Raw genomic sequence first — 21,635 nt, 5'->3', positions numbered from 1 at the left:
CCAGCTCAGTGGATCTGGAGCCTCTGGGACAGCGCTGGGGACTCGGAGGAAAGATGCCAAGATTTCATGCTCTGAAGCTAGAACCTGACTCTGGTACTGTGTTTTGATCGTTTTGTCCCAGAACCATCCCAGGTGGGGAGGAAGCTGCAGGCTGGGGGTGAGGCAGGCCGAGGGACTCCTCCTCAGTCAGGGCAGGAGGGTGGGTGGCCGGGATGTCAGTGCTGCCATCGGGCTGTAGGAGGTATTTTTAACTCTTGGTTTCTAGCTGCAGATGACCTGGGTTTCCATCTGGGCGTGGGAAAGCCCAGGCTGGGTTAGCACCCCTGTCTTGTCTCCTGGGAAAAAGGATGCTGGTGGACAGAAGTGACCTGGGCCGCTGTTGCTTCCCCCGTTTGGCCTGCCCCGCCAGACGGCCGCCTGGAATTCAGCCCAGGAAGACTTTGGAATGATGCAGCCTCCCCACTAACCACGGGGGCGGGGGTGGCGGGGGGGCGGTGGCGGGGCGGCGGCGGTGGTCTTAACTTTTTAGAATCTCTCTCCCCGGATGTGCTTCCTGTTGAAAGGCTGAGCATGGTCTCGTGTTGTTGATTGAGTAAATCACTGACATCTCATCCCTGTCCTTGACCCTGGAGAATGCCACTTTCTCAGCGGCCCTGGATCGGGGAGGGGGGCGAAGTCAGGAGGCGCGACCCTTCCTTGGCAGTTGTTGGTCCAGAGAGAGAGACTGTGTTGGTCGATCGGGAGTGGGAGTTGTTAGAGCGAGGTAGCAGCCCCTGGGGTTTCTCCCCATTGCTGTCCCTGTGCTCTTGCCAGCATCTGTGCTTCAGTTTCCCTCCTGGAAAAAGAGTCGTTGGTCAGTTCTGTCCTGAGCGGAGGAAGCCGACAGGTCAGTGTGCCGGGCTTGTTGCTTCAGACCTCAGAGGGTTTCTCTTACCCAGTGGTCTGGGTCCCTGCCCTCTTGGGGTATGAGATCTGCTTCTCAGTGAGCCACTTCTTCTCCATCAAGGTCGGGGGAGACATGTATGCCCACATTCTTCAGGCAGTACTTGTGCTGGGAGCCCTGTGCGAATGTGGTCTCTGCTTACAGCCGCCTCTGGGGACAACGCCGAGCTGTTCCCGCTTTACAGATCGAGACAGGGTGGAATGGTCAGGTTGGCCACCAAGACTTCTCTCCAAAACTAGAAATGACAAGGCGCTCTCTTGGTGACAAGGTCCAGGGGTTAGGACTGCATGCTTCACTATCAAGGGCGCAGTTTCGATCCCTGCTCAGGGCACTAAGATCCCATGGGCCCGGTGGTGTGGCCAAAAAAGAAAAGAAAAAAAAAAACAACTAGAAAAGGCAGACTTTCTACCCATAGCCCTCCAAGGAGTAAGAGTGTAGAGGACAGAACATGGGAGGGAGCCGTCAGACCTGGCTTGGTGCGGTCGCTGAGGTCTGTGCAATGCAGCAGGTTTGTGTGATGCTGCCGCCTGGCTGACCAAGGACTTCCAGGAGGCACATGAGGAGAGCATCTTGTAGACTGGCAAGTGCCAGCCAGATGTGCACGTCACGGTCAGGTACCTAGTAGACCACCCTCCTGTAAACACTGCAGAGCCCAGGGCAGAGGAGGAGGGGACAGTGCAAGCGGGAGCTGATGGAAGGGTTTGCTCTGCCACTCTGAACTCCTGTGGGGGTGGGGAGGGGCACTGGCTTGCCTCCATGCTTTTGCCCCAGGGCTCAGCACGTGGGGGTTCAGTGAAAGCCTCTGAAATGAAGGAATGAGGAAATGAGGCTGTGACACTCAGAGGCCTGTGAAGTGGCAGGGGAGAAGAAGGATGGGATGTGGGGGGCAAGTTCAGGTCCCCGGTCTATTTCTCATGGGCTTTGACACCTGGGATAAGTCATTTTCTCTCTCTCAGCCTCAGCATTCTCATCCGTGAAAGAGGGAGGTACCCCATCTCCTTTCTGTTTGTGAAATTGGGGTGAACATAGAGGATCCGCTTATCGTGGCAGCTTCGGGCTCAGAACTGAAGCCTGGAGCCGTTGGTTCAAGGTGGCTTTTGGCAGATGCACAACACTGGGTCCCAGGCCTTCTCTGTACAGAAGGGAAACTGAGGCCCCGAGACGGAGGGCAACCCAAGGTCATTCAGAAAGCCAGTGTTCCTGGTCCTCCCTGGGACAGGACTTCTGTTTATCCAGTAATCATCTGTGTGACTTGCTCAGTTGTGCTGACTCTCTGCGACCCCATAGACTGTAGCCCACCAGGCCCCTCTGTCCATGGGATTTTCAGGCAAGAATACTAGAGTGGGTTGCCATTTCCTTCTCTAGAGGATCTTCCCAACCCAGGGACCAAACTTGGGTCTCCCGCATTGGAGGCAGATTCCTTACCATCTGAGCCACCAAGAGAAGCCTTAATTCCCAGGATTCATCTAGTTCATTTTAAAGTTTAGGTCCGAGCTCACTCCTCCAATTTACTTTGGAGTACATTCTACCGGCTCTGGGTATTGGCCTTTCTTTACCTCGTGTGTGCCCTTGGACAAGGGATGACCTCTGCCAGCCTTGGCATCTCCGTCTGCAAGGTGGGGTCGTGAGGCCACCAGGGTGGCGAGAAGCAGCGAGATCATGGCACACAGACCCTCTGCATGCGCTCAGCCCAGCAGTGGTGCTTTCTTGTGGTGTCCCCCAGCCCTCAGTCTTGGTTAGAATTTGCTACCATCAGAGGAGCTGGGTCCCCTTGGGCTTTAGCTGGGGTGGGGGCAGGGGGTGCAGGAGCCAGTTCTCCGCTGACTGTCCAGCCTTCATCGGTGCACAGGCCGTGGGGACCCCGGCCTGGTGCAATGTCCCGCCAGCTCCTTCCTGGGCCCCTTTCTCTGGCGTGGGGGTGGCAGGGATTGTAGGGCCTGCCCAGCTGGCCTCTCTGGCTCCCTTTGTTCAGAGCTCTGGCCACATTCTCATCGCTGGTGCTGGCGCCAGGGCCTGACTCCAGATGGCCTCTGCAGGTGGGGCTGGGCGCGGCCTCCAGGCCCTGCTTTCCAGGATCGACCGAGGGCAAGCACATTTGTGGATGTGGCTTCCTGGCCGGTAGTGGTCCTCTTCAGGTCCCTTCTCCCTCGCCCTTGGCATCTCAAGGGGCTGGCCAGCAGGGGTGGCCCGCTTTGCTAGTGGCCAAGCTTGTGCCACCAACTCTACCAGTTGCCGACCGACTGCCCTCAGGAACTCTCTAGACCTCTTCTTAGTCTCTGGGCCTCAGTTCCAAATGGGGAGGGGATGGCCCACTGCAGTGGGTGATTGTGGGGTGTGCGTCATCCCCACCTTCCGTCCAGCCAGGTCCCTGATTATGCCAGTGTCTGAGGGAGCCCCCATGTGAGATTGGTCATCCTCCTCCCCATCTAGAACTTGCCAAGGTCCCAGACCCTCAAGGGCTAGCCGGGGCCAAGCCCTTCTCTGTGTCCAAATTTGTTTTCCAGAGTGTTTCATCCCTGCCCCACCTCCCTGCAGAACTGCTGTATCCGACCAAGGGGCCCCCTCTGCTGCCCTCGCCTGGCGCTTTGTGCCTAGTCAAAGTTATCCATTGTCATTGCCACAGAAGGTGAGCTGAGCTCCTCCAAGGCGGGGCCGGCTCAGGGCTCAGTGTGTGTCTGTTGAGTGATGAATGAGATGCTAGGGAATTGAAATCGAGAAAAAAGCAGCAGCTCCAGAGATGAAGTTTCAGATCCTGGCTCTGCCCCAGCCAGTTCTGTGTGACCTCAGGCCAGTTACTTAACCTGTCTGAGCCTCAGGTCCACAGCTGTGAGAAGTAAGGGAGGTCAGAGAGAGGACTTGCAACTTCCTGGTAAGAGTTCAGGGGCAGTGCGGGGATCTGGTGGGGCTGGTGGGACCCGGAGGCAGCTTGGCAGTAGTAGGAGTCATACGCCTTTGCCTAACATCTTAGGTCCCTGCTCAGGGATGCTGTGCAGCGTTTGCTCATTGATTGACCTTTGGTGTCTCAGTTTCCACACGTGTCAAATAGAGATAAAGGCAGTAGTACTTGCAGGATGGTGTGTAAGAGCCCACAGGGCCCAAAGGCCCCTCCCCTTCACCCCCACCTCCCCCATCTCGGGGAGGGGCCTTCCCCGTGCACCTCTGCTCTCCGCACAATCTGCTGAATCATAAGTGCTGAAGGCCCTGCGTCGCCCAGTCCCTGCCCCCTGCCTGAGCGGGGCCACCGTCGTCTGGACAGTTGCAGCAGCCTCTGTGCAGATCCCCACCAACTTCAAGTCCTCTTCTGTCCTTCCTGATACACCAGTGGTCCCAACAAGAGGTGGGACTGCCGGATTTTATCACACGGGGGACATCAGTTTTGGTTGTTTTGGCTCAGGGTGGGGGGACTGCTGGCAGCTGGTGGGTAGAGTCGGGAATGCTGGAGAACACCCTGCAATGCACAGGACGGCCCCACCACAGAATCACAGGGCCCTGTAATAAGGCAGCCAGGCCTGGTCCCCAGAGGCTCAGGCTGATGCCTAGGATTGTGGCACTTGAGACCCTTCCCACCTCCTCCCCGCTCACCTCTTCCACTGTCTGCTTCGGCCCACTCGAGCACCATCTAGCTGCACCAGAACCACCCAGAGCTCACTGCACCCTACCTGTCGGGCCTTTGCACGTGCTATGACCACTCTGGCCCAGTCCTCCTCACACCGCAGGAGCCTTTGCAGCCTTTCCTGCCACTGCTAGGCTGGTGGACTGTAGTGAGCCCCAGCCCCCACCGCCTGCATCCTTACTGTGCCCCCAGAAACACGCGAGGCTTTCCCCAGCGATGAGTGTTGATGTTTCAAAAGCACCTTAGAGTTTGCACAGTGCTTTCTCTCCTCCCATTGTACACTGAATTTGGAGATCTGCTTTATTTTTTTAATTTTAATTTTGTATGATTCAGAAATGAAAATACACACAACCAAAGTCCAAAATACACAAGCATACTAAGGGAAAGAAGCCAGTTACAAAAGATCGCGTATTGTATGATTCCATCTGTATGAAGTGGCAGGAGTAGGCATATCCATAGAGACAGAAAGTGGCTCCGTGGGTGCCTAGATTGGGGGGGGTTGCTGGGGGAGGTGGGGAGTAACTACTAAGAGATACGCGTGTTTTGAGGATGGTGAAAGTATTCTAAAATTGATTGTGGTCCCGGTTGCATAACCTTGTGAATGTACCAAAAAAACCCCACTGAATCCTACACTTCAAAGTATGTGAATTTTAACAAAGGTTTTGGAAAAAAACAAGGGCAACATATAACTTAGTATCAGAGAAATGTCCTTTCACTCCCCTGCCCTGCTCCAGCCTTGTGGGTTTCTCCTGTTTCTTTTCAGTGTTTCTTTATGTAGATACAACCAAACACAGATACATACTGTGTCCTCGAGCACTGAATACATACGGTTCTGTACTTCGCCTTTTCACTTCCTATATCTTTGAGATCTTTCCACTTCTGCACCGAGAGAGCTTCCTCATTCTTTCTCCATTGTGTTCCGCTTTATGGATGGGCCTTTCTTTATTTAACCAGGGCCCGCGCTGGACATTTGGGTTGTTTCCAAGCTTTTACTATTGCAAACAGCCTACAGCCCACAGCCTCATCCAGGCCTGTTTTGCCCTGTGTGTGCCTGTGTCGACTAAACTCCCCCAAGTGGAAGCGGGAGGGAGCCAGGCGGCCCTGCAGCCTGCTTCCCCAGTTCATATGGGGCCTGCCCGCTGGGGAGGGGAGCCCCCTGCCCCTGCAATGCAGGCCACCTTACATGGACTTGGTCTTTCAGGATAATATTAACTTATATTTTCTCTTACAGGAGGTTGGGTGTCTTCATGAGTAAGCCATTTTTATACTAATAATTTCTTTCTCTGTTAAGTGTGTGTTTGACTCCTTCAGCCTATTTTCTGTGGAGTTGTTGGTCTCTTTCCTGCTGATTTGTAGACGCTCAGTATAAGTGTGATATTAGTTCTTTGCCATTGATAAAAGTTACGAGTATGTACTGTAAGTCTTTGGAGTTTGTTTGTGGTGTTTTTGCCATGCGGAAGGGATTCCTCTTTTGGAGGGGAGGGAGACTTTTTTTTTATGGCTTCTGGATGTTAAGTCAGGGATAGAAGACCTTTCAGTTCAGTTCAGTTGCTCAGTCGTATCCGACTCTTTGCAACCCCATGGACTGCAGCACACCAGGCTTCCCTGTCCATCACCAGCTCCCAGAGCATACTCAAACTCACGTCCATCGAGTTGGTGATGCCATCCAACCATCTCATCCTTTGTCATCCCCTTCTCCTGCCTTCAGTCTTTCCCAGCATCAGGGTCTTTTCAAAAGCGTCAGTTTTTCACATCAGGTGGCCAAAGTATTGGAGTTTCAGCTTCAGCATCAGTCCTTCCAATGAAAATTCAGGACTGATTTCCCTTAGGATGAACTGGTTGGATCTCCTTGCAGTCCAAGGGACTCTCAAGAGTCTTCTCCAAGACCACAGTTCAAAAGCATCAATTCTTCGGCCCTCAGCTTTCTTTATAGTCCAACTCTCACATCCATACGTGACTACTGGAAAAATCATAGCTTTGACTAGACTGACCTTTGTTGGCAAAATAATGTCTCTGCTTTTTAATATGTTGTCAGGTTGGTCATAGCTTTTCTTCCAAGGAGCAAGTGTCTTAATTTCATGGCTGCAGTCACCATCTGCAGTGATTTTGGAGCCCAACCGTTGTTTCCCTATCTATTTGCCTTGAAGTGATGGGACCAGATGCCATGATCTTAGTTTTCTGAATGTTGAGCTTTAACCCAACTTTTTCACTCTCCTCTTTCACTTTCATCAAGAGGCTCTTTAGTTCTTTGCTTTCTGCCATAAGGGTCATGTCATCTGCATGTCTGAAGTTACTGATATTTCTCCTGGCAATCTTGATTCCTTCTTGTACTTCATTCAGCCCGGCATTTCTCATAATGTACTCTGCATATAAGTTAAATAGGCAGGGTTACAGTATACAGTCTTGACGTACTCCTTTCCCGATTTGGAACCAGTCTGTTGTTCCATGTACACTTTTAACTGTTGCTTCTTGACCTGCATACACATTTCTCAGGAGACAGGTCAGGTGGTCTGGTATTTCCCACAGTTTGTTGTGATCCACACAGTCAAAGGCGTTGGCGTAGTCAGTAAAGCAGAAGTAGATGTTTTTCTGGAATTCTCTTGCTTTTTTGATGATCCAGCAGATGTTGGCTATTTGATCTCTGGTTCCTCTGCCTTTTCTAAATCCAGCTTGAACATCTGGAAGTTCTTGGTTCACGTACTGTTGAAGCCTGGCTTGGAGAATATTGAGCATTACTTTGCTAGTGTGTGAGATGAGTGCAATTGTGCAGTAGTTTGAACATTCTTTGGCACTGCCTTTCTTTGGGAAACCTTGCCTACCCCCAAATTAAAAGCAATGCTCCCTTCCTGTAACATCTCATTGTTTTATTTTTTAAATTAAATGTATAAAACATGTGCATGGTTTAAGGCACTCTTCTCACCATTAGTTGGAGGAAGACAGCTCTGTCACCCTGAAGACCCCTAGTAACCCACCCCATCCTGCCGTCTGCTTCCCCTACACGGAGGTAACCACACCCCATCCTGCCCTTTGCTTCCCCCAAACAAAGGTAAGGACTGTCTGAATCTTACATTTTAAGTTATTCCCTTTTGTTGAAGAGTTCTATCACATGTTTATATCCCTAAACTGTATATATTTCGGCATGGAATGTTTTAAAATTGAGACAGTCAGGATTGTGCTTGCATCCTTCTGTCTCTTCCTTCCTCTTTTTTTTCTCCCCCTGAAATTGAGGTGAAATTCACATGACATACAATTAACCATTTTAAAAGTATACCATTGTCTGATAGGACTGAGCAACTTCACTTTCACTTTTCACTTTCATGCATTGGAGAAGGAAATGGCAACCCACTCCAGTGTTCTTGCCTGGAGAATCCCAGGGACGGGGGAGCCTGGTGGGCTGCCGTGTATGGGGTCGCACAGAGTCGGACACGACTGAAGCGACTTAGCAGCAGCAGCAGTACAATCTCAGGGGCTTCCCTGGTGGCTCAGATGGTAAAGCGTCTGCCTGCAATGCAGGAGACCTGGGTTCGATCCCTGGGTCAGGAAGATCCCCTGGAGAAGGAAATGGCATCCCACTTCAGTACTCTTGCCTGGAAAATTCCATGGATGGTGGAGCTTGGTAGGCTACAGTCCATGGGATCACATTCGGATAGGACTGAGCAGCTTCACTGACTCTAGTACAATCCCAGTGTGTGTGACCACCATCCCTGTCTAGTTCCAAAACATTTTCATCACCCAGAAGAAAACCCTGCACCTGTTAAGCAGGGTAGCCTGCCCTGTGGCCTGTCCTACTTCCCCCTGCCCCAGTCCCTGGCAGCCACCAGTCTAACCTTTGTCTCTGTGGGTTCCCCTGTTCTGGGCATTTCATATACTGGAATCAGACAGTGTTTGCCCTCTGGAGTGTGGCTGATCCACCATGCACCATGTTTGTGAGGTTCGTCAGCGTCGCAGCCTGTGTCGGTCCCCTGTTCGTTTTTAGGGACAGGCAGAGTGGCGGTCCACGGCTGCGCTGATGGGCTCTCGGGTGTCTCCACCTTCTGGCCTTTGTCAGCGGTGCTGCTCCTTGCCCTCTGCTCAGGGAGGGTTCAGGTGCAGAGAGCCACCCCCACAGCCGTCGTGCTGGCTCCCCCTGCCTGGGGCGTCCCTGGGCGCCTGCCCCACCTCGTGGCTGATTTCTGGCGCTGGACGTCGTGCTCCTTTGCTGCTGCGCAAAGGTCCTTGCTTGGCCTCCCGGCAGTCACGTTTCTGAAGGGTGTACCCTTGGGAGTGGCCTGGTTTGGCTGAGGGTCTGTGTGTGTTCAGCTTTACCAGACAGAGACCAGCCTGGCCTCCAAAGTGGTTGAGCCAACTTACACTCCAGTCTTTTTTCCCCCGTGTGATCTTCTGCTCTACTCAGGACTTGTGGTGCGTGGCGTGAGCTGTGTTGTCTTTCCTCAGATTGCCAGCTGTTCCAGGCATGTTTGTTGTGGAACCCCATCTCGGGCATCCCTGGTTTGAGGTCCTGGCTTTATCATGCCCTCCCTTCTTCCAGTGGCTGTCTCCTCCTCCGGACTTTCTGTGTTGTCTCTGCTGAGACTACACCATTTAGTGATGGCAGCTCTAGTACCCCTTGGCTCTCAGCAGGAGCTGGCCTCTCAGCTTAGCCCCCAGCCTTCCAGCTCAGCCTGCCCGTGGCTGCAGCTGGGGAAACTGAGGCCCGGCACAGCTTGGGTTGGGATCTTTCTCGAGACGGCCCTGCGCCTCTGCCTGTTCCCCTCCTCGGCTCTACGCCCCACTGACGGCGCCTCTCTCCAGGGAGTCCTCAATGGCTCCACTCTGCAGGACACAGCTCCCTTGAGTGGTCTGGGAACGTTTTTTGGCCCCGCCCTGACCCCCTCCCGTCTGGTCACCTGCTGCCCCAGCCTCCAGTTCTCTGCATGGTCCGCAGCCCTTCCCTCCTTCCACCAGCACGTGCTGCAGTTCTGGTTCTCCCTTCCTGCCCAGGCTGGGTCAGGGGCATGCTCTGTGCTCCCTGGTCCCTCTGCTTCCCCTGGATACAGCCTGGGGCCTCCACCACTTTTCCAGCCTCTTCCCAAGGGACACTGAGCTGCTCAGGGGCAGACATGGAGTGGTCCTGGCCTGGGGCTGCCTGGCCAGCTGAGTGTGACCTGGGTCCCTCTGCCCCTGCAGGTGCCAATATTGCCTCTGGTGAAGAAGTCGCCATCAAGCTAGAGTGCGTGAAGACGAAGCACCCCCAGCTGCACATCGAGAGCAAATTCTACAAGATGATGCAGGGGGGAGGTGAGGGCCGGAGGGGCGGTGGGTGTGGGGGTGGGAGCTCTGCACCTGTGCCTTGAGCACTTGCACGGGGAGGGGCCCAGGGACTGGTGGGCTGGGGAGTGACGGCGCCTGACTGCCCTGCCTCCATGCAGTGGGGATCCCATCCATCAAGTGGTGCGGGGCCGAGGGGGACTACAACGTGATGGTCATGGAGCTGCTGGGGCCCAGCCTCGAGGACCTCTTCAACTTCTGCTCCCGCAAGTTCAGCCTCAAGACTGTGCTGCTCCTGGCCGACCAGATGGTGAGTCCCCCAACTCCTCCCTCAGGCCGGGGGCCACTGGGTACCCAGCTGGAGGATGCTGGAGCAGGAAGCAGTGACAGCGACCTGGGACTGGGACCAGGGGACCTTGACCATCAGCCATGGCTGGGAGTGGGTATTAACATATAGACTGCCAGTTTCCGCTCCAGACCTGCTCAGCTGGGCTCCCACGGAAGGCCTGGGACTCTGCCCTCGGGTGACTGAAAAGCCTGCGGTCACCCAGACCTTTGGGCCTGTTCCCATGCAGTGGCCATAGGTAAGCTGCTGGGCCTTGTCTCCTCAGGAGTGGCTCCCTTTTGTGGGGTCACTTGGGACGCCCCCTGGCCCCCGTGCCCACGGACAAACATTTCTTGCATCCTCAATCCTTTTATAAATTCAAGGGAGGAAAAAAAAAAAGTAAAGCACAGGATCCTGGCCCTGGGGGACTTTCCTGGTGGTCTAGTGGTTAAGACTCTGCTTTCAATGCAGGAGGCACAGGTTCAATCCTGGGTCAGGGAACGAAGATCCCACAATACTGCATGGCACAGCAAAAAAAAAAACAAACCAAAAATCCTGGCCCTGGAATGGAACGTGGAGATCTTGTTCCCCAGGGTCTGTGTCTGCCCTGCAGAAAGTCCACAGACATCCTCCAATTTTAGGCTAAATGTGTGTGCGCAGAGAGGGTTGTCAGATTCTCACAGGACGTGAAACTCAAAAAAGTCTAGGTTTTTTGAGTTTAGGAAATATTCAGAAGCTTGAGGCCCAGGGAGGGGGCCAACCTGCCAGAAGACAGATTGTGTGCATATTTATTAACATGTGTTTCTAACACATTGTTGAAAGGAAGGTCCTCTGTGTCTCCCTGACTTTGGTATCCTCCAGAAGCCAGGGGTTAAATCCTGCCTGTGTGCTTCATCTCTGTCACCCCTACCTACCAAGTTTAGGGTTCCGTGTGCTCCTGTTCCCCCCAGTCTGGTTGGCAGAACAACCTCTGAAATGCCTCTCTGGTTCCTTGAGGGCCTCTTCTGTACCCTGAGGGTGTAGGGCCAGGCAGATGAGGCCTGAGTGCCTTTCTGGGCTTCCTTTCTAGAGCTTGCCATGTACTTTCCTGCCTTGCTTTCTTTCCTGTGTCACAGCAAACCCGATGAACCCCTCCATCAGAGTTTCTCTCTACTGTCGCTTCCTCCAGGAAGCCTTCCCTGACCTGCCCCTTTAAAATCATCATACATGGTGGCTGCAGACTGATCTTGCTCCCCTCCTCGTGGCAGGGGTCCCCATCCATTGGCAGGGACCACGGATGTGTTTTCCATTTGTAGGGCCCCAGCCCCCAGCCCAGGCCTGGCTCCGAGCATCTGGCGAGCCCTGCTCCCCCTGCCTCAGCACTTGCTGAGTGACTCGCTCTCCCCTCCCCCAGATCAGCCGCATTGAGTACATCCACTCCAAGAACTTCATCCACCGGGACGTCAAGCCTGACAACTTCCTCATGGGGCTGGGGAAGAAGGGCAACTTGGTGTACATCATTGACTTCGGCCTGGCCAAGAAGTACCGGGATGCCCGCACCCACCAGCACATCCCCTACCGGGAAAACAAGAACTTGACTGGCACTGCCCGCTACGCCTCCATCAACACCCACCTGGGCATCGGTGAGTGCGCAAGACCTGGGAGCAGAGGGTACCTATGGGCTGCCCGCCAGGACCTTGGCTTCCTTCTGCAGCCTGGGTTTATTCCTCAGCTGGTCACACAGGCAGGTCTTCTCCTTCGCAAGAAGCACTCTTTATTTCATGCCTTAGTCATCCCCACAGCAGCCTTGGTGGGCGGGGACGTGTCCCCATTTTTACAGCTGGGAATTGTAGGCTGACCGTGTGACACAGGCACTTAAGGTCGTGCTGCTTAGCAAGTGTTAAAGTCAGGTCTGACCCAGCCCTGTCTGATGCCACTGCTTGTGCCTGATCCGTGGGGTGGGCTGGGCAGGGAGGCCCCGGGGTGCCTACTGCATAGGGACTAAATGAATGAGAGCCTGAGCTGGAGACACTAGGCCTAGGTTGAGTGAGCAAAGCCCAGCCTCAGGCCCCTGCTCTGCAGGAGGGGTAATAGTGCAGCAAGCCAGCATGTGGTGGGGTGGGGTGGGCTCGTGCTGAGTGCACAGGGAGGGTTGTTCACCCCAGTCAAAGAGCAGGTCCTGGAGAAAGGGGTCCTGGCCCCCTCAGCCAGGAGCCCAGGTGGACCCTGCCCCTCACCTTGTCCTTGACTCTGCAGAGCAAAGCCGTCGAGACGACCTGGAGAGTCTGGGCTACGTTCTCATGTACTTCAACCTGGGCTCCCTGCCCTGGCAGGGCCTCAAAGCAGCCACCAAGCGCCAGAAGTACGAGCGGATCAGCGAGAAGAAGATGTCAACGCCCATCGAGGTCCTCTGCAAAGGCTACCCCTGTGAGTAGCCCGCTGGGGCAGCGTGCTTAGCCTGCGGTCCCCAAGGCCCCTTCTGAGGGCCCAGCAAGGTCGCACAGAGCCCGTCTTGGCCCCGCTGCCCGGCTCCACAACATCCGTCAGTCATAGCTCTGTTGTTGTCCTCAGCCCACACTCCTGCCTCTCCTCGCAAGGGCTGAGTGTTGAGACCAACGCTGGACCTTGCTTGACACCAGCTGGGTGTCCTACATTTTAACTCACTTCCGATACTACCTCCCTGGAGGAAGCGTCAGACCCTGCAGTTAAGGGCTCAATCCTACGAGGCTGTTCCTGCCACACTTCAGATGCCAGTCACGAGTCCAGGTTGCTACCTGTGCTCCTGATCAGTTGGCTATAAATCTGAGATTTCCCTCTTCAGATTCGATTAATTTGGCTCACCAAAGTCAGGGAAATACGTTTTAACCAGCCTATGAAAGAATGTGATAAAGGATACCGACGAGCAGCCAGTTGAAGAGAGACCTGTAGAGTGAGGTCTGAGAGGGTCCTGAATGCAGGAGCTTCTTTCTTGAGTGGAGTTGGGGATGTGGTCACCAACCAGGAAGCCCTCCAGACCCCATGCTGTTGCAATATTTATGGAGGCTTCATCCCATCGGCATGGCGACCATTAACTCTGATCCCAGCCCCCTCCCTTCTCTAGGGAAGCGGGTAGGGGTGGGCCCCGGGAGTTGCAAGTTTCTGATCATGGCTTGGTCTTTCTGCTGACCCGCTGCCATCCGGGAGCCACCTGGAGTCTCCTCCGTTGAGGTCTGGACAGGATGCTCCTTGTGCTCTCACCACTTAGGAAATTACACGGGCCTTAGGAGCCCCGGGAGAGGAACCTGTGTGTGTGTGTGTGTGTGTGTGTGTGTTCTGTCGTCTCACAAGGGCCCTCTCTCACCTCTGGTTTTCAGAGGAGGAAACCCAAGTTTTTCTCCTATGGCTTAGCATTTCCATCAGGTTCTTGACTGTCTTTGGGGCTCACAGATCGTGGTAGGGAGGACATCGTCTTGACCCCTCTTAGATCCAGAGCATCTGTAGGGGCGGGGGCTGGGTAGCACAGCGCCGTCCGGGGGGCCCCAGGAGCGCAGGCCTCATGACAGCACCTTCTGTCCCCCTGCCCCCCGCACCAGCCGAGTTCTCCACATACCTCAACTTCTGCCGTTCGCTGCGGTTTGATGACAAGCCCGACTACTCCTACCTGCGCCAGCTCTTCCGCAACCTCTTCCACCGGCAGGGCTTCTCCTACGACTACGTCTTCGACTGGAACATGCTCAAATTCGTGAGTCTCCTGAAGGCCGAGGCGGGCATGGGGGACTGGACCGGGAAGGCCAACGTGACCCTGTGGTGGGCGGGGCTCCCGGAAGCAGGGAGCTATGAGCTGGACGGCGCACGTGACCCCCACTCCAGCTTCATCCGTGCGGACAGCCTGTGCTGCCGCGGTCAGCAGGGCCCAGGTGGGGCGCCGCCTCCCAGCGGACCCGAGAGGGCCCACCTGGGCCTCCCGTCCGTCCTGGATGCCTGGGTGAGCGGGGCCCGGATGGCACTGGTGGGCCCCCCCACTGTCTTGATCCTGGCCTGCAGCGTCTTGCTCTTGGTGTCCTGCACGTGCCAGCTGGCGGCCTTTGCTGAGTCCCCCTTGGCCAGCCTGGACCCCTTCATTGTGGCTTCCTTCTCCCTGGTTGTGGCACCCTGGGTCTTGCTAGGCACCTCTCTTTTCTCTCTCTCTCTTATGAGTTGTGGGGGTGGGGTGGGGAGAAGTGTTCAACCGCTGGGCCTGGGACTCCGGAATCTGTGACATCCTGTATCTTGTTTCACGTCTCTTCTGGAGAAGGGGGCTTCCTCGAGCCAGGCTCAGCCCCGCGACAGCGAAGCTGTTGCACTGCCCAGCCCCCGCCCCTGTCCCTGTGCTGGGCCGGCGAACCCACCTGTGTACTGGTAAGCGCCTCCAGGATCTGACTTCTCCGAGACTTACCGCTTGGCGGGGTGGGGGAGCCCAAGAGGCTGAGCCTCCGCTGTGCTCTCTCTGTCCCTTCCAGGTGCCCGGCGCCACTGGGCACCCAGGACCCTCCACATAGGCCCGTGGAGGAGGTGGAGGAGCTGCCCCCCCAAAACTACTGGCCTGTGGTCTGGGCTGCGGGGCCCCAGTTCTGACATCACCAGGTGTGCCCAAGCCCATCGGGGCCAGGCCCGAGGAGACAGCCCTTGATGTGGTGGGGGTATAGTGGAGAGGGCGTGCAGAGAAAGCCCTGCTGTGAGATTCTTGGGGACGAATCAGCTGCCTGGTGAACAGAGCCTGAAGGAGACACCATGTTCCTTGCCCTGGAGGGCCTGGTGGCAGTGGACCCCAGGAACAGCCTTGGCCAGACCCCGCCGGCAGCCTCTGTGTTGAACCTGAGCTCATTAAATGCCCCTACCTGGCGTGCATGTCCTCCTGACTGCCTCTTTTCTTGGCGGGCACCCTTCTGCCGGATGCTCAGGACGAGGCCTTGTTCTCCAGGACCCTGGGATTGGCACTTGGTCTCTGATCCGCGCTCTCTCTGACTCTCAGACAGTGGCCTAAGGAGCGGGGCGGAGATTGGGCGGAGGATGAAAATGTCCCACAGGCTGGAGGGCCCCAAGGGTGGGAGATGGGCAGTGGCAGCCATCACCGCAGACCTTCTGTCTAGGAGCACAGCTCTCACCCCAGGGTGCTGCTTAGGGCACTGTGCCCACCCTCTCATCCATGTACAGACGTATTCATGAGTCTGGTTCAGGGCCGAGTTTGGCCCTTCCTCTCAGTACAGCTCAGAGAATGGATTTTGCAAAGTCTGGGCCTATGCCCGCCAATGTGGTAGCCACTGGCTACATGTGGCTAATTTTTCATTAAAGTTAATTAAAGCTGAAAACATACTTCCTCAGATCGTTTGCCATATTTAAAGTTCTCAGGAGCCACAGGTGGCCAGCTAGTGGCTGCCACACCTGTCAAGGTGGATGTTAACACATCCATCATTGCAGAAAGTCCAGGGGCACCTGCAGCTCCAGATGGCTCCTCATAGAGCCTCTCATGGGACCACCCAGCCTACAAGATCTCACCTCAAGCCAGGCCGGGAGCACTCTCTCCACCCTTTGCTGGCACCCTGACCCCTTCCTGGAGTTCCCATCGAGGCAGGCCCTAGAGGCAAAAGCTGAGCAGAGGTACCAACCTCCCACACCGATCTCCGACTTGAGGGCCATTGGACTGGATAACTGGGCACCTCTGACCCCATCCCCGCTATGGTGAGCTTGACCACCTCCAGCTGCCCCTGGCGGAAGTATCTGTGGACATGCCCTGGGGACCTTCCACGTTTTTACCTCAAGGCCAAGCTCCTCCCACATCACCCCTCCTGCCCTGCCTACAAGAAGCCTTCACCAGCACCTACCAGCAGACCGGACACCATGCTGGGCACCGAGGGCTGCAAACTCTTCCATGGGAAGGATCCTGTCCTTGACTGAGAACTTCCCTCCTTGGAGGGGCCACGCCGTATTGTTCAGCGTCAGGGCCCCGGAGTCCCCCGATACCTGGAACCTGGGATACTGCACAGAGCCACTGTATTCTGAAGTCCAACCAGCCAGCCGGGTGGAAACTTGACACTGCCAAGGACAGGGGTCTGCACAACACGGGGGAAGGCTCATGTGACTCGGACGTTGACCTTTTGTGTCTTCTTGTGGGCAAATAAAAGCCAAGAGACCTTCCTGGTGTGCATTTCTTGAGGCATCACTCGGGTTGGATGGAAAACGGGATGAGTGACTCAGCTCCTTCTGCTGCAGGGCCACTGTGGGCCCAAGTCTGTGGAGGGCGAGGGCTCCAGCCCTCTGCTCAGCCACAGCCCCTGGGCTGGGCACCTCTGGGGGAGTCACTTGACTTCAGTGAGCCTCAGTGTCCCCCCACCAGAGAGTGAGTTCGGACCTGCCTTGCAGGGTGGATGTGCCCCCTCCCCGAGGGATGTTTAATGAGTGGGCGTGGCAGCGCTCGTCACAGGTTTGGCCCTGCTTCTGGCTCAGTCGTTCTCTCTCCCCATCTGTTAACTGAGTGGATGGGAGCCCAGGATGAGGACCCGGGGTCAGGTGGTATCGCCCTGGTGCTTCCCGGCCTGCCTGGACAGGCTTGAGGGTGGGAGGACGGAGAGCATACACCTCTAGAATGTTCTGCCCGAGTCCTCTGGGAGCACGGAGAGCGGAGACTGGGACATAGCCCAGTTCTGCCCTGAGCTGTGCGGCCCCAGGCCTCCCGAGGCCTCTCTGGGTCCCGGTTCTTCCTGTAGGATCCAAGGATCCTCTGATCCCCCAACCGCTAGCTCCTGGAGTTGCTTTTAAGTCCAGAGCCAGCCCCCACCCCATCTCTGAAGGATAGTCAGGCCTTCTCGGCTGGTTCTCTGGGAGAGACAGGGTTGTAGGAGCCTGTGGCCCATGAGCAGGCTGCCTCCGCCCCCCCAACTCAGCCTGCAGCTCTCTCCTCCACAGATGCGGCCCCCCTCATGCCAGCCCCCTGCCCGTCCCTGTGGACGACCCCAGGACCAACTAGGTAACGCGGCCGCTGCCGCCCCCATGCCGCGCTCCTCTCTCTCGGCCTTTCTCCTTTCCTCCTGCATTGGGGGTGGCAGTGGCTAGAGCGCAGAGCCCCCCAGGGGCTCACGCACCTCTTCCGCCCCCGTCTGCCTGCTGGGCCTCTTTCTTCCATGGGGCATCTAGTCCATGCCTTCTCCAGCTCCCATCCCAAGCAAGGCAGCATCTGTGTGGGTCCCTTGGGCCTCTTAGTTGTGAAACCATTGCCAGGTCCAGGGGAAGAGCAGCCCTTGGAAAAGATCCCCCTAACTGGGCCCTGAGAGGCCTGTTTGAGCCCTGGCCCTGCCTTCAGCTCGCCTTGTAACTCTTTTCTCGGCCTCTGAGCACCTGCCCTGCTGTGTTTGGAAGCGTCAGGGAACCAAGGGCCCTCTGTACATGGGGGCGGTGGGGAACCTAGGTTGGTTGGCCGTCCTGGGGCATCAGTCCTCCCAGCCCTGACTCCAGGCCCCACGAGACCAGGACAGAGTGACCTCCCTCTGCTCCCCAGGTCGAGCTTTCTCCTGGGCAGTCGTGTGGCTTTGTTTTTTATCTGTGCAGTGTGATCAGGGGGTATCTCCGGGTCTCTCGGGCTACCTGCTTTGTGGGGAGGCGGTGGGACCTGAGGGTTTCTGAGACACACACCCCCCGGCCTGCCTCCCCTGCTCTGACCCCGATGGAGTGCCGGATCCCGGAGCACCCCAACCCCCGCAGGGTTGACCAGGGTTCTCGTCTCATGCCCGCAGGGTGCAGCCCGAAACCCCGAGGACGTGGACCGGGAGCGGCGAGAACACGAGCGAGAGGAGAGGATGGGGCAGCTCCGGGGGTCGGCAACCCGGGCCCTGCCCCCTGGCCCACCCACGGGGGCCGCTGCCAACCGGCTCCGCAGTGCAGCCGAGCCTGTGGCTTCCACCCCTGCCTCCCGTATCCAGCAAGCTGGTGAGCGGGCACCTTGGGCAGTGGGCGGGGGTCTCCAGTGTCGGGGGCGCAGGGCAGCCAGGGGCCTGGGTGCTGAGGGCAGCTTCCCTCTCCCTCCTCCCCCAACCCCGACCCCCCGCCTTGCCTTCCAGGCAATACTTCTCCCAGAGCGATCTCACGGGTCGACAGAGAGAGGAAGGTGAGCATGAGGCTACACAGGGGCGCGCCTGCCAATGTCTCGTCCTCCGACCTCACTGGGCGGCAAGAGGTCTCCCGGATTTCAGCCTCACAGGTGAGCTGCCCTTGCCCCCAGCCCCTTCTGGGCCTCACCACTGCCCCAGCAAGGCGGTGGGAGTCAGGACCCAGCCCTCTGCCAGGGGCCCCAGCCCGGGTGGGTGGCAGGGAGCTCACAGCGGAGGGGGTCGTGGTCCCTGCCATCAGCACGCCCCCGCTGTCCCCACTCAGCACGGGATGGAGGGGTGGTCGGACCCCATCAGGTGGCCCCCACATAGGGGCTGTGTGTGGACTAGCAAAGTGGGGAAGGGAGGATCCCCGGGGAAGGGGTCTGGCAGAGGTGGGCGGGAGAGCCACTCTGGGCCTCCAGAGGCGGTGGTGGCACCCCAGCAGGACAGGTTGAGAGCTGGGAAGCCCACGGCCTTGAGCAGCTGCTGGGCCTCCCAGGGCAGCGTGCTTGTCTACAAGATGCGAACATCTGGGGTGCTTGAGATCACACACCCACTCCTTCCCTTGCATGAGAGGCCTGGCGGGGTGGAATTCTGTAGTGGGGAGAGACTTGCCCGCTTATCCTGCCAGCAGCTCAGCCCCTCCCACCCTTCTGCCTCCCTCCCCCCAGACAAGCGTGCCATTTGACCACCTCGGGAAGTGAGGAGGAGCCCCCATCGGACCAGTATTTGCTTAGGTGAGTCGACGTCTGCTGCAGTCGCAGCCCAGCCAGGTCTGGACCCCCACGGTCCCTGGAAGAACCCATGGTTGTGCTCTGAGCAGGCCCGGCCCATACCAGCTAATTTCTGCCAGAAAGCCCTCTCTTTGTGTGGGGCTGTGTGGGGCCGGCTTTCCATCCCCATGCTGCCCTAACTGTTCTGGGAAGTTGGTAGCAGGGACGGAACCCGAGGGCCCACCCTGTGACCTTCCCCAGGGCTTTCGCCCTGGTCTCAGCCTCTGGGCGGTTATGCTTCATTCATGCAAACCACTTAGAGTAGAGCCTTGAAGTCAGGAGTTTACCTGCTCTCTGAGAAGCCCCTTGGTGACCTCCGCAGCCCCAGGGCTGGGAGGGTGGGGGGCACCCTCTGGTCAGTATGAGCCTTGATGGGACCTGTGGTTGCATGAGGCTTTGAGGCGGGGTGTTACAGCTCAGCTCACTGGGGCCCCATCTGGAACGCAGGTGTGGCAGGGACTAACTTGAGTGTGTGTGTGTGTGTGTGTGTGTGTGTTGGGGAGGGGTAGTCTGAGCTCCCTGGGGAATATGCACGTGGCTGGCAGCAGCTGACATTTCACGGGCTTGACCTCACACCAGCTGCGTGTGACCTGCTTTGTGGACGTTTATTCCGCAGGTAGCTTTGGGCCGGCATTCGGGCTTTACCTTTGTCAGCCTCATGCCCAGGAACCAGCCCCGTTCATGGCAGGGTTGGGTGTTTGTATAGCTAGGAGGTGGCTGTTCACCAAAAGAGAGGAGAGAAAGTGATTGTGTCTTTTCTGTGAAAATGGAGCACCTACTGTGACTCAGACGGTCAAAAATCCGCCTGCAGTGTGGGAGACCTGGGGTTCAATCCCTGGGTTGGGTAGATCCTCGAGGAGGGCATGGCCACCCACTCCAGTGTTCTTGCCCAGAGAATCCCCATGGATGGAGGAGCCTGGCAGGCTACAGTCCATGGGGTCACAGTCGGACATGACTGAGCGGCTGAGCACACTATGTGCTGTAGAGGGACTGACTTGGAGCCTTGGGGCCAGGGAGACCGGAGCGGAAGGTGGCTGGCGGCTGGGTGACCAGGGCAGATGCCCACCTTATCTGTCTTCTCTCTCCCCCTTTCTAGTGTCTTCACTGTATTTTCTTTAAAAAAAAAAAAAAAAACAAAAAACAAAAAGATGGGGAAAAGAAACCACTCAAAAGAACAAAAAGAAAAAAACCCAGCACAAAACCAACGATGGATTCTGTTTCGAATTTTTTTTTCTTTTTTTTTTTTTAATTTGCCGATGGCAAGAAGATGGGATACCCTCAGCACAGAGAATCCTGTCCCTTCACGTTCCCCGCTGCCCACAACCTCCAGGCTGCCAGAGGCTCCCAGATACCAGGCTACACTCACCGGATGCCACGGCCCCACCCAGCCACCGCCTGACTTGGCCAGGAGGGACATTTCTGCACTGGAGCTGCAGCGGGTCCTCACAGGCCCTCAGGAGGTGGCCCGAGGCACTGGGAGGAATGGATCTGCTGGTCAGAGGCAGGTCCCGCTGGGTGTTCGTGAGCCTGGGGACCTCAGGAGATGAGTGCAGTCCCCACCCCCAACCCCGAGATGAAGGTCACCAACTTTCTGTGTTGGGCTTTCGTCAGTGCCCCCTTGAGCGTGAGAGTCCCTTCTCTGCCTCCCCACAGAGACCTTGAGGAGTGGGGTGGTGAGGCGGTGGGGCTGAGAGTCCTTGTGGGCGTGTGTGTCTGTATCTGACCTCTGTCTCCTAGGACAGCAGGTGTCCTGCCCGCCTGCCAGGCCAATTTTTCTGTTCTTATGCCCCTGACAAGGACATGGGAGTGGGCAGTGACCTCCATGTCCCTCAAGAAGGGTACAGACAGTCTTTGCCACCACCGACCCCTGAGACTGTCCTCGGCCTGTGGTCCCCCTGGTGTAGGGACAGAATCCGTGGAGACTACTTCCAGAAAGCATCTGGCTCCTGGGTTATGAATTAATTCCCTGGTTCTGACACTCACCTGGGTTCCCCCTTCCCAGTGTTCTGTCTCTGTCAGGAGGAGCCTGGGGTTCAGGGCTGGGCACTGGATTTATCCATCCCACCTAGTTAACCCTTTTTTTACTTTATTTTTGTTTGTTTTTTCTTTTTCCGTGTGTGTATTTCCTAATTTATTTACCTCTGTTTCCCCTTTTATTCTTTCTTCTTTTTTTTAATTAAAGAGCAAAGCTTTTTATTACTTTGTAATTTAAAAAACTGAAAAAAAAATACTGAAGAACTTTGGGGGGAATTTTGTACTTTTTTCCTGTGTAAATATTGGACTTTTTTGAGCTTTATTGTGGTTGTTAATTTGAAGTAATAAAGTAGAAAAGGATAAAGTGACCTGGGAAGCCCTTGGTCCACCTCTTGCTCTGGGGGCTTCTCCCCAGCAGACCTGGTGAACCGGGTATGGCTGGGGACACTCGAGCAGCGCTTGGTGCCTCCTTGGGGCTGTTTCAACACTTTGCTTCAAAAACCACACACAGGAATGTTCCTGGTGGTGCAGCGGTTAAGAACCTGCCTTGCGTGGGCTTCCGTGGTGGCTCAGTGGTCAAGAATCAGCCTGCCAGTGCAGGAAGCACAGGTTTGATCCCTGGTTCCAGGACGATCTCACATACCAAGGAGCGACTGAAACCTGTGAGCCACAACTGTTGAAC

General features: G+C 56.3%; 1 protein-coding gene across 13 annotated transcripts in view; it reads left to right on the top strand.

The window, feature by feature from the left end:
* CSNK1E (casein kinase 1 epsilon) overlaps positions 1-21,321 on the top strand; it is a 36,917-nt gene extending 15,596 nt beyond the window's left edge. For 5 of the 13 annotated variants that reach the window (XM_061418502.1, XM_061418500.1, XM_061418501.1 and 2 more), the window contains exons 3-7: positions 9,723-9,833; positions 9,965-10,113; positions 11,522-11,750; positions 12,364-12,534; positions 13,680-14,473. In XM_061418502.1, coding sequence (XP_061274486.1) covers positions 9,723-9,833; positions 9,965-10,113; positions 11,522-11,750; positions 12,364-12,534; positions 13,680-14,344 — 1,325 coding nt within the window. In that variant the 3' untranslated portion in view covers positions 14,345-14,473. Of the gene's footprint in view, positions 1-9,722; positions 9,834-9,964; positions 10,114-11,521; positions 11,751-12,363; positions 12,535-13,679; positions 14,485-14,585; positions 16,261-17,028; positions 17,090-17,852; positions 18,046-18,176; positions 18,317-18,877; positions 18,944-20,075 lie in introns of those variants that run through there. The other 8 variants (XM_061418506.1, XM_061418507.1, XM_061418505.1 and 5 more) reach the window with 8 other exon arrangements.
* Positions 21,322-21,635: the final 314 nt, after the last annotated feature.

This window comes from Bos javanicus, chromosome 5, assembly GCF_032452875.1.
Source record: "Bos javanicus breed banteng chromosome 5, ARS-OSU_banteng_1.0, whole genome shotgun sequence".
NCBI lineage: Eukaryota > Metazoa > Chordata > Mammalia > Artiodactyla > Bovidae > Bos > Bos javanicus.
The sequence above is the reverse complement of the archived record's forward strand: the minus strand, read 5'-3'. Positions and strand labels throughout refer to the sequence as shown.